The following is a 12,177-nucleotide window of genomic DNA, read 5'->3' on the forward strand; positions in this document are numbered from 1 at the left end:
AGGTGTTATGAGAGAATCAAACACTGGAAGGTTGGGACACCTGGGTGGCTCAGTGGTTGAGCATCTGCCTTGGGCTCAGGGCATGATCTTGGAGTCCTAGGATCAAGTCCCCTATCAGGCTCCCTGCATGGAGCCTGCTTCTCCCTCTGCCTATGTCTCTACCTCTAACTCTCTATGTCTCTCATGAATAAATGAATAAAATCCAAATAAACAAATAAAATCTTTAAAAAAAAAAAACACTGGAAGGTTAATGGATAGTTTCTTCTGAGAATGGTTGTACACATATAATCTGAGCAGTTAATATTTCGGATTTACATAATTTGTGGGAACTACCTCTTCCTTTTTATTCTTCAGCCATCCCAACCAAGGACTCACATCAGACCCCAAGCTCTCTCCCAGACCTGGAGTCTTTACTCATTATCCCCACGGAAGGCATGGGTTCTCTATCAATGCAAGCAAGGTCAATCGGTATCACTCCCAAAAGAATGCAAAGTGCCTGAGCAGCACCTTTTCTAAAGTTATGTAGCCAGAGAATTATTTGATTCTTCAAAGTTTGAAAACCTCAGTTCTAAAGTTTTTGGGCCCTCTGCGAGTATTGGAGAAAATTCTTCAACTTTTTTAGTGGCTTCCATAGTTAATGATCTTCTCACATTTACTACTTCTCTTCAAGTCAAACCTTGATGTATGTACGTATTTTTGAGAGAAGTACCTATTTCAACCCATTTTTTAAATGTATGCCACTAGATTCGTACCAAGTATTTTTATATGCTTTCACTGTTTTATTGTTATTAAAGGTGATCGTCCACTTTGTATGTAAATAAAGTAGCAAAGAGTAAGAATGGTTGAGGGCCTAGAAGGAACAAAATTTAAAAATCCGACACAAGGAGATTTGGAGAAAAGGTATGTGGATTGATCTGAAATGAAAAGAAACCTCTTTACTTTTCCCATCATTTCTTTGATCCCTATCTGTAGATTCCTTCAAAATGAGTAGCAGGTGGTCTTTAAGGTACCACCACTGGTAACTAAAATGTGTAAGTTTTAGAAATAACTGTAAAACCTAAATAAGATATCCATTACTGGGGATCTGTCGTTTGATTAAAAAAAAAAGGGGGGGGGGGGGAAGGCACTATTTTGGACTAAAATTTAGCCTTTCTAGGATGCCTGGGTGGCTCAGTTGGTTAAGCATTTGCCTTCTGCTCAAGTCATGATCCCAGGGTCCTGGTATGGAGTTCCCAGAGTTCCCAGTGGTCAGGCTCCCTGCTCAGTGGGGAGTCTGCTTCTCCTTCTGCCTCTGCCCCTCCCCCTGCTTATGCACACACTCTCTGTCTCAAATAAATAAATAAATAAAATCTTAAAAATAAAAATTAAAAATTAAATTTAGCCTTTCTATGGACATGATCATCCTCTTTGGGGCCAGTGAAATGATTGGATTGAAAATACTTTGAACGGTATCATCAGCATTCAGAATATCAAGCAGCACACATCAGAGAAAAGAAAAAAATTGCTCCTTCAATCACTTTAAGAGATGTTATAACAAGAATCATCCCTTTCAGAGACAGAATAATGCTCCAGAGAAAGGATATGGCCAAGGGCATTTCTTTTGGGGGCATCCAGTAGCAGGGTTCATCTTTTTGCACATAACAGTGCAGGAAATCACAGGGCACTTGCTTCTGGCTTCTTGAAGCTGGGAATAATAAGAACTCATCATGATACAAGGAAAATCAAAGGTATTTTAGTTAAATGACAATGGGAAAAAATATTGAAACTAAGGGAAAAGACAATTTACAAAGCAATTTAGTTCTAAGTGTTGAAACTCAATTTGTTTCGATGGAAATGATTCAAACCAATGTCAAATCCTGAAAATTCATAAAATGTGTGGATTGTTAAATAGGAGCAAAACCTTTAGTCAGCAGAATGTCCCCTGTTGCAAATGGCATATCAGAGAATATGGGATGCCAGCTATAGGACTGGAGCTTAATTAATTGATTACACTTCAGGTACCCCAAACAACTCATGAGAGAAATCACACCTAAAAATAAAAAGCTTTTGTTACAGGTGGAGACTTGGAGATCCCAGCCTTTGTAAGCCCACTTCAGACTAGCCCAGAAAATGCTTACAGTGCACTCTGACGGTACCGTCCCAGTTTATAACCTACTACCTTTTCTTTTTCTGTTAGAACAACCTGCCAATAGAAGGAAGAGTGAGATAAAAATCAATAATGCATGCTGGAAATCTGCAGCATAGTCAAAACATCACATAGTCTAAGGCAGGATAAGAAAGTAGGTCACTGAATTTGGAGCCCTTTAACTTACATTTGATGAAATATCAGTATAATAAACTCCTCCAATAAGTTTTTCTGACTCAATGTCAATGGTTTGAATGCTGACGATGCCTTTACCTTCATAATGAAACTGAAAAACCCACTCTCTGGGGGAAAAAAACCCCTATGTGGTCAGGCAAGGTGAGATTTTTTTAAGACTTCTCTATTTTTCTTGTTTTCTTATTTTATTTTATTCTCCACCTTAGAGAGGCACGTCTTTGTTTCTGGGGTTTTTTTTTAAGGTTTTAGTTTTTTAAGTAAGCTCTCCACCCAACGTGACGCTCAAAATCACAACCCCGGTATCAAGAGTCACACATCCTACTGACTGAGCCAACCAGGCACCTCTGTTTCTGTTCTTAATAACATATTACATCATATTATTAAATAAGAGACATAATCATATCTACCTCAGAGGGCTATTATGAGAATTTAAGTCAGAAGATCATATATTTGCTCCATCCTATAAGTACCTAGCAGATCACAATTTAATAAATAAAAATTATCATGATGTGTTCATATTCTGTCATGTTATGTAATATTAGTACTTAACAAATCAATTTGATTTTTCCATGGAACAAATTCAGGAAAATAGTAAGCCCTAGTATACTAATTTTAGAATGACACATAAAGCTAATATTTTGTCTATGAAAGATCCTCTGTATAAAATTTCAAATTAATACCAAACAGGAGCTTTCTTTCATCATGAAGTACCTATTTAATCAACAATATTTTTTTTTATCAACTTTCGCTTTTCTCACTTACTTCTAAGCCCCTGAAAGCACATTATGATTAGTTTCTTAGAACCTTTGCCTGGGAGAGTTTTGCATGACACTGTAACAGGCAAATAAGGAACCTAGAGGTAAGGATTCATTGTGAAAGGATGCTTTTTGGCGTATAAAATGTCTGGAAAGGAAATAGCCAGTTTAATATTTAGGATGAGAAAGGAGGGGTCCTAAAATGAGCCAAGTGCATAATGTGCAAAATGTGCTATGGATGTAATGATTAACCAGGAATGGTTTTACCCAGAATTTATAAAAGTTCAGTAAATGTGGTGGACCACAACTTATAATGCCATTCCTGGTGCCTCGTAATTTAACTAAATAGTAAAATTTAGAGTGCAGCAGAGGAGAAAGCATGAGGATAAAAAGTGTTGAATTACTGTACTAGATTATCTTAGGGTTCTGCAAATATTCACTCCCTCTCCCTGTTCCTGCCATCTCCACAGGAAGAGTCTTCCCTTTGCTGTTGGACCTGGACATGTGATTTGTCAAAGCCAATGGGATGTCAGAGGACATTAGGCAAGGAGAGAGCCCTGAAATGTGCCCGTGTGATTGGGTTTGTCCTTTGCTTTCCTTTCCCCATGAGAACACCATGCATCTTGGTAGACCAGAAACATGTAGAACAAAACCAGACCCAACTCACAGCTTCAAGCCAAGTGCAGGCAAGCCTAACCTAGACCACCCGACTCCTTCTCAACTGCAGAAGTGTGAGAAATAAGCATTGGGGTGCCTGGGTGGCTCAGCTGGTTAAGTGACTGCCTTTGGCTCAGGTTGTGATCTCAGAGTCCTCGGATTGAGTCCTGAGTCGGGCTTCTCTCCCTCTCTCTCTCTCTCTCTCTCTCATAAATAAATAAAATCATTTTAAAAAAATAAAGCAGTGCTTATTTTTGCATGCCAGTGAGATTTGGTGGTTGTGTATTATGCTGCATTATTATGGCAAGTGTTGACTGAGATAAGCACATAAGAAAAGGTTTGGGATTCTGAGCCATCCAATTCTGGCACAGAAAAGGATCTTCTTCCTCATTTGCAAATGCCAAGTTAAATTAATAAAATATAATGTTGGGCTTTCAGTATCTAAGATTTCACCTTTCTTTCTTTAAACAGAAAGAACCAGAAGGCAAATGTTGACACTGTGTTTGCAGCCCAGAAGGCAGAAGAGACCAGGCCGCAAGTCACTCACAGCTAAAATTCCTAAGGATAATTCAGATAAGATTGTCCATTCTGGCAACATGCATCCAGTGAATCTAAAGTGAAGGAAGTCCCATAATAATAAATATATTATTGAAGAAGAATTTAATATAAATACTTAAAAGTAAGTCTTTGAGTAGTTAAGTTAGATCTCTAATTACACTTTCCATTCACTCCTTCAAAAAATATTTGGTACCTATCTAGAAAATAAGTAATATGAAGAGCTCAAAATCAAATACCAATCCTTCTCCTATGCACACTGATAAAACTAGGTCAAACCATGTACATGATTTTGCATTCTGTTTTTATCAGATTCATATTGTGAACGTATTCCCCATTTAAAAAAAATATTTTTCAAACACGTTTTTAATGATACTTAATATTTTATCAGGTAAGTATGGCACAATTTATGTTAAAGAATATTCTTTTATAAAACTCTTTGCATTTCTTATTTTTCCATAAATTGAGTTCTTACAAAAGAAATTGCTGAGTCAAAACTTGGGACAACATATACTCACCCCAGAGATAGATGAAAACAACAATTTTGTGACATTATCCCCAACCCCTGGTATCAGTCGTCAACTCCCGATAAACAGAATACATGAAAAGGAATGTTCTCTTTATGGGAATAAGGGGTGTGTGTGTGTGTGTGTGAGAGAGAGAGAGAGAGAGAGAGAGAGAAAAGAAAAAATATGGGGAGGGGCATATGCAGGTCCTGAATAAGTAGCCCCAGGGAACCTGGGTGGCTCACTTGGTTAAGCATCAGACTCTTAATTTTGGCTCAGGTCATGATCTCAGGGTCTGAGATTTTATCCCATGACAGGCTCTGCAAAGCCTGCTTCAGATTCTCTCTCTCCCTTGCCTTCTGCCCTTCCACACCTCACTCACACTTTCTTTCTAAAATAAATAAATAAAATCCTTAAAAAAGAAAAAAAGTCCAAAGATGATGCAAGTTGCTGTAGCAGCTGATATATGCCATCAGGGGTTAAGAAAGAAATAGAAAAAATGTAGTTGATAAAGAATTTGTTAAGAACTTGTGCTTAAATAATTTAGTAATACATTATATGATCTTGTGCAGTTAAACATCAGAGATTATGAAAAACAGTTACCAGCAAAACTTGGTACCTCTACACTTTGACAAGGAAACAAAAAAATAGATAATCCTATGTTAAAAAATGACAGCATCCTTTTTATAACTCATCATCTATCCATTTGCTTAACTTTATTGGTGCCTACTATTGCCAGCGTACTGGAAATGAAGAAATGAATGAGATGAAGTCCTAGTTCCATGAGCTCACTGTAAAGTAGGAAAAACAAATATGCAAAGAAAATAATTGCAGGATGATAAGTGCCATTCCAGAGCTACCAACAAACCCATAAAGGAGAGAGTTGGAGCAGGCCTGACCCCAGAGATGAGGATTATTGAAGGATAAAGAGGAGTTTTCCAGGCAGAGAAGGGAAGGAAGGACTTCGCAGAGAGAACAACAAGGTTGGACTCTGTCCCATAAATCACAGTAGACCAATTGCTTTGTCTTGCATGGATTAGAGGTATGTACCAAAATACCAGGTGGTGGGACCAGGGCAACTGGCCTCCCTGGGGTAGTCCTCTCCAGCCCGGAACCACTTCTCCCTTCGTCCCACAAGATATAGACATATTATTTTCTACATTTACTAAGGATACAAAAAAAATGTTAGAAAGCACAGGCCCAGGTTGCTGAGATGTGACCAAGGTTTATAAGGCCGGGAGTGATACTAAGATCACATTGGAATTTTTAACCATGAACTTTGAAAGTGTGATGGCAGCCAGGGGTAGAGAAAGACTGAGTACCAGGAGGGTGAAGGAGGAGCTGCGACAGATGATATGTTCAGATATGTTTACCGTCTCACCATACAGTGCCACTCCCTTAGGAGGATTATACTCCTACCCAGGGATGTTGGGTTTGGCCATTAGACTTGCTTTGGCCAAGGGAATATGAGTGGACAAGCCTGCCTTGTGCCCTTCCCTTACCAGCAGAAGCTCTGAGAGCATCACAGAGTCCACTATTACAGTGTTTTCCCTCTGAAAGAGGCCAGCATATCCCAACAGAATCAGCTTAGAGTAAAAGGGGACATGAAGCAGGGTGGCAGCTGACCCTCAAAGGCCATTAATTTCAGCCAAAAATAAATCTTTGTTGTTATCAACCACTGAAATTTAAGGGTCAATTCTTACAGCTTAAGCTAATGGATGCAGAGCCTGATGGGCTAGGCTAACTCAGACTGTAGAATATGAGTTCCTGAACTGACAACTGATGGTTTTCTCAGCATCAGGAAATCAATCAATGGTGCTTGTAAGATGATTAAGTCAGAAGAGAAACACACTGTATTCCAATGGCCCTCAATTAGGGCTATGAGAATCACTGGGGGATCTTTGACAAGGAAGACACGTCCAGCCAGGGCTAGACTGAGCATATGTATTTGTGTTCTTCCAAACTTATGTTCAACAAACATCTGCTCAGCATTTATTTAGCCTAAGCGGGAAGAAGCTGATTTTCTAACAGGAAAGCTGGTCCCCCACTTTGTTAATGTTTATCACTCAAATGGTGGCTGTCAAAAAAAAAAAAAAAAAATGGTGGCTGTCCTTGTCATCTTCACTGAGATTCCACTCATAAATAAATAAATAAATAAATAAATAAATAAATAACATACAAGAGCATTGGTAAACACTGTAGATTTCACTGAGGAGATAAAGGAGAGGGCTTATGGTGTAAAGTAGATAACATTTTACCAGGGGGTAAAAAAAATCTCATTAAACTAGTCTTTTCTCCCAAAACCTCTTCTAAGCCTCATACTTAAAACTTTCCTCCAGGGGCACCTCGGTGACTCAGTCAGTTAAGCAGTTGCCTTTGCCTGGGTCGTGATCTCAGGGTCCTGGGATCGAGCCTAGCAGACGGCTCTCTGCACTCCCCACCCCATTAATTCTCACTCTCACTCTTGCAAATAGCTGGATAAAATCTTTTTTAAAAGCTTTCCTCCAATGCCCCCTCCTGACATCATAAACCCCCTCTCATAAAACCTCCTGCTCTATGCCATCTGTGAATGCACTGAAGACAGCAGAGTCTAACCACTCATGCTTAATGCTGGCAACGTACTAAGACAACTGGTTCAAGTAGAACCAAATCCCTGAAGTCATTCTTCAAGATGCTGCTGTTCACAGGAAGTAGAGATCTGGGACTTAGCTACTTGATGTGTGAATTTCTACCACTGGTGAGCTTTCAGGTTCACAATAGTTGCAAAATAGAAATGTTCTTTGAATGTGTGAACATTTACCTGATGCCAGGAGTCACTTACATCTTAATTTGAGACCATTTAATTAGATGCCTTTCTCCTAACAACTAGTTGGAAGTAGTTGGTCAGAGGGGACAAAGATTTCAGGGACAGATGTGGAGGGTGAGAACAAAGGGTATGGAGATGGTGATGCTGACAGCACCTCCTCCCAACCTATGCATCCAACCCAGGGAAAGTGCACAGGAAGAGCCTCAAAGGGGGAAACAGGGATCCCCTAAGCTTTGTCCACTTCACAATTTGGCCCAGATCAGCTCTGGGACAGCTTCCCTTCTGTCAACATCATTCCTCTTAAATTCTCATGCAAACCACAGGCTCAAATCTGAAGCAATTCTCTTTGCTACAGTGTGTGACAATCAGAAAGGACGTGCTTTGTGCTCCACCCACACCTTCAAGGAGTGACTTTACCTTTTGGGTAAGGTCACTGGCTTTATCGATGTACTGATCTCTCTCCTTTTCCAGCTGAAAGATGATCTTTCTCTGCTTCTGAGCCTCATCCTTGTAGTTCTGGATTTCTTCTTCCAGATTCCTCTTGGCTTGCTCATGGAGCTTTACCAGGTCTATCTGTTTCTGGGTCGCATTGATCGCCTTAAGCATGTTCTAAAAATGACAAAAGAGCAGCCACATTACTCAAAATGTGTGGGGATTTGGGGATACATTTATCCTGTTTCATCCCTAAAATAATTAGATAACATTGTTTTTTGGTTGAATAAAAATAATCATATTCTCTACAGCTATTATGTTAATTTTGCATAAGGCAAACCCATCCGTAAATATACTAAGTGACCACAATGTCACTAGGAAGTGAGTATTGTCTTGCTCCCATTTTAAGGGTAGGAAACTGACATTTAGAAGTTAAGCTGCTTGCCTACAAGTTCATACAATGGGGGAGTGGCAGAGCCAGGATTTGAGTCTGATGGGCTAATCTGAGTCAGGACCGGCTGACCCCCCAAAGGTAAACTCCACCCCAGCTCTAGCTTTGTTCCTGTGAGCTTAGAACAACTGAATCATGTACCAGGGCTTTGACTACAAAGTAGAATAAAACCAATGTGTTAAAAATGCAAATATCAGTGTCTGGGCAGCTCAGTCGGTTTAGCATCTTCCTTGGGCTCATGTCATGATCCCAGGGTGCTGGGGTAGAGCCGCATCAGGCAGCTGCTCAGCGGGGAGCCTGCTTCTCCCTCTCCCTCTGCTCCTCTCTACTGCTTGTTCTTTCTCTATCTCTCTCTCTAATAAATAAAATATTTTTTTAAAGACACAAATGTCTAGAGTAAATGTATGATCCAACAATTTCACTCCTGGGTATATGCACCCGGTAGAGCCAAAAAACAGGTGTTCGAACAATAATTTGTATATGAATGCACACAGCAGCACTAGTCACAAAAGCCAAGAGGGAAAAACAACCCAAATGTCCATCAGCTGATGAACAGGTCATCAAAGTGTGGTCTATCCACACAGTGGAATATCAATCAGCCATAAAAAAGGAACAAAGTCCTGATACAAGCTACAGCATGGTTGAAGCCTTGAAAACATTCCAAGTGAGAGATGCCGTATATAAAAGTTACATATGATTCCAGTTACATAAATATCTCAAATAGTCCAATCCACAGAAGAAGAAAGCAGAAGAAGTCAGAGTTGGTCAGGGTGGGAGAGGCGGAGGGTGGGGGAATAACTGTAGCTAGATAGTGGTGATGGTTGTGTGACACTGTGATGGGACTCACTGTCACTCATGGTCTATCCTGCCTTACGTGTATTTTACCACAATAACATAATGAACCCAGTTTCTAAAAAAATGCAGATGTCTCTGTCTCAACTCCCAGAGATTCCAACTCAGTGGATCTAGGGTAGGACCCAGGCACCAACACTGTTTTTTTTTAAAAAGCTGCACTAGTGATTTCTGATGCTGAAATGGAAATTCCTTTGGATTGCCTGCCCAAGAAGCCAGATTGTCCCCTGAAAATATGGATTCAATAGTAGGGCCACTCTGGCAGCCACGCTCATGCAAGAGGACTCACTTTTCTGACCATAGGTATGAATGGACCAGGGACTTTTGAAACAGGGCCTTTCGCTCTTTGCAACTCAATACAGGATGTAAACCTGGGAGCTGTTGGTGATGCCTATTGGACTGAGAAGCAGGGAGGCAATCTTCCCTGAAAGAAAGGAATGAAAGCAAATCTAGTGGTGGCAACAGAGGGCTTTCATGTGTCCCCAAGAATGTCAGGTCAGGCTTCCATTAGTTCATGAGGCCCAGCTGTGTCCTTGGGTTTGATGAGGTACCTGGTTGTCCCTTCCCAAATCTCTAAGCAATACATACCTGCAGGCAGGTCTGAAACCACTGGAACATAAACACATTACACCTCACTTGGGTGGTGATGCAGAAAATAGAAAAGGTCAACTTGATTTTCAAGTATTGAATTAAACATTCACTCTCTAGAAGACAAAGCCACTTTAACATGACACTGAAAGAACGAAAATATATTAACATTGCCGCTTGTCGAAACCATGCAGCTCATTCACTCAGTGAAGATGGCATTTCAAGTCAGTGGGGAAGGAATGTATTATCAGTGAAGGTTAATTGCATACCTGCAGAGGGTCAGGCACTGCGCTAGGCACTAAGGATGCACTGGCCAGAAAAGAAAAAAAGTATACCCTGCCCTAGAGGAGGAACTGACATTAGTCAAATCAAACAAATAAATGTAAAATTAATGTTGTACTACATGTCCTATTGTAGCAGAAAATCTATTGGTCGTCTACCGGTATACATAAAATATAAATGCATTCAATGTATGTGTTAAAAATACATTTAAAATTCTAAATCAAACGAATTGTTTGCATGTGCGAATTTATTGAATAAAGTTTCCAGGATTATGCAAAAAACAACAATTTTCTAAGAAGTGCTCAGCATGTAAAGATATGTAATCTCCTACTATTTCCTGAGATCCCTACTTTGTCTCTTTTTAGCTTCCAAAGTGGTCTATTTTGTCAATATTTGTTCAACACTGGGAAACCTAAAGAAATAATGGAAGTTGAAAAAATATATGCTGTTTCTACTTGATGAGATGAAGCTGTCTTGGCCAAAGGCCATAGACTGTTCTGGAAGCAGCCTCCTCACTCTATACCTGGCCCTTGGATTTTTTTCTCCCTGGAGGAAATCCCAGGGCAGGAAAGTTTACCCTAAATCCTTGAAAGTAGTTAGCCTGCTAAGAGTGATTGTCAATTGAAGGAATTCTCTGGACCCATTTGAAGAGGAAAGGGGTGAGGGTAGGGGTCATCCCTTGAGTGGAGGCTTTGCAGTCCTCAAGCTCCCACAAGCCCTCCCTCAACTTTGGACCAGACTGAGCTCAAAGACTAAGAGACGAAAGGGCTGGAAACAAAAACAAAACCTACAACAGTCTAGGAAAAGAAGACGGAGGGAAGGTTTATGGCATCAACCAGCCCTTCTTAAACCAAACTCAAAGGTAAAATGGTATTAGCACTCACTTGTATCTTCTGGATTAGTAAAAGTTGTAGATCATAGATATTAAATTCAGAAATTTTGATCAACTGTTTAGGATGCCAAATAACACACTAGCAATAAAATCAGAATCCACACAATGCTCTTAAATCCCCTGCTCTTTTATATGGTAATTCCCCCCAAGTCCCTTTGTGCTCAAGGGTGATAATGCAGTTTCAGTTCTCAGCCTGTGAATGGTGGCCTGTGTGTGGCAGCTTGGAAGAAAACGGAGCACAATTATTTATTTCTAATCCACTTTTGTTCGTTTCAGAGTCTTCCTTCCCCTGCACAACTGGTTATAGGCAGATATCATAGCATTAAAGAAAGATATTTATTTACCATGCTATGGGTACAAGCTCACCTTATTTAATATGTCCCTTTCTCTCAGAAGCTCATCCATTGCTTTCTTATCAAGTTCTGCTTGTTTCTTTGAAGCTTCCACCTCTAAATGACGAAGTAGAAAGAGAAGAAGAAATATGGAGCTGACCAAAGAAACAATCTGCCAAAGCCAAAGCCGATGTGACACAGAAACTGCTTTACGTGTTTATCTGCAGCTATAAAACTATTTATTGAGTCTTAGATGATCTTCACTATAATTTAGTGAAGGAGGTCTCCCATCCCACTGAACAGATGGAAACTGAGACTAGTGGGATTAAGCCACATGCCAACCGTCTGCAACTAGGTGACAGGGCTAAGGCTGGGAGCATGGTTTCTCTGAAGCCAAAAGTCCTTGCTCTTTTAAATCTTTTTAATTATACAAGTAATTCGGGATACAGAAACAAATGACACATCCAAATAAACTAGAGGGAAAAAATTTCAAGTCAACCAGAATCTACTTAGGATTTTAATAGGTCTCTTTCCAGACTTTTTCCTTTGCAAATATATGTGTGCATAAAAATATAGATATACACACATTCATAATAAAAATATAGATATACACACATTCATATATATATATATACCCAAAGTGAATTATACTTCACATACTGTTTTGTAGCTTGCTTTTATAATTAACTAACATAAAATAAATGCTTCTATATATTATAAATATGCATCTACAACAGATTTTAATGCCT

The 12,177-nt window shown here is 39.6% G+C and overlaps 1 protein-coding gene across 1 annotated transcript in view; it reads right to left on the reverse strand.

Annotated features, from left to right (window-relative positions):
• CFAP58 (cilia and flagella associated protein 58) overlaps positions 1-12,177 on the reverse strand; it is a 99,293-nt gene that overhangs the window by 66,312 nt on the left and 20,804 nt on the right. The window contains exons 8-9 of the mRNA XM_072805401.1: positions 11,463-11,545; positions 8,017-8,208 (exon numbers count right to left, since the gene is read on the reverse strand). Coding sequence (XP_072661502.1) covers positions 8,017-8,208; positions 11,463-11,545 — 275 coding nt within the window. The remainder of the gene's footprint in view (positions 1-8,016; positions 8,209-11,462; positions 11,546-12,177) is intronic.

The sequence above is a fragment of the Canis lupus genome, chromosome 29 (assembly GCF_048164855.1).
Source record: "Canis lupus baileyi chromosome 29, mCanLup2.hap1, whole genome shotgun sequence".
In the NCBI taxonomy this organism is placed as follows: Eukaryota; Metazoa; Chordata; class Mammalia; order Carnivora; family Canidae; genus Canis; species Canis lupus.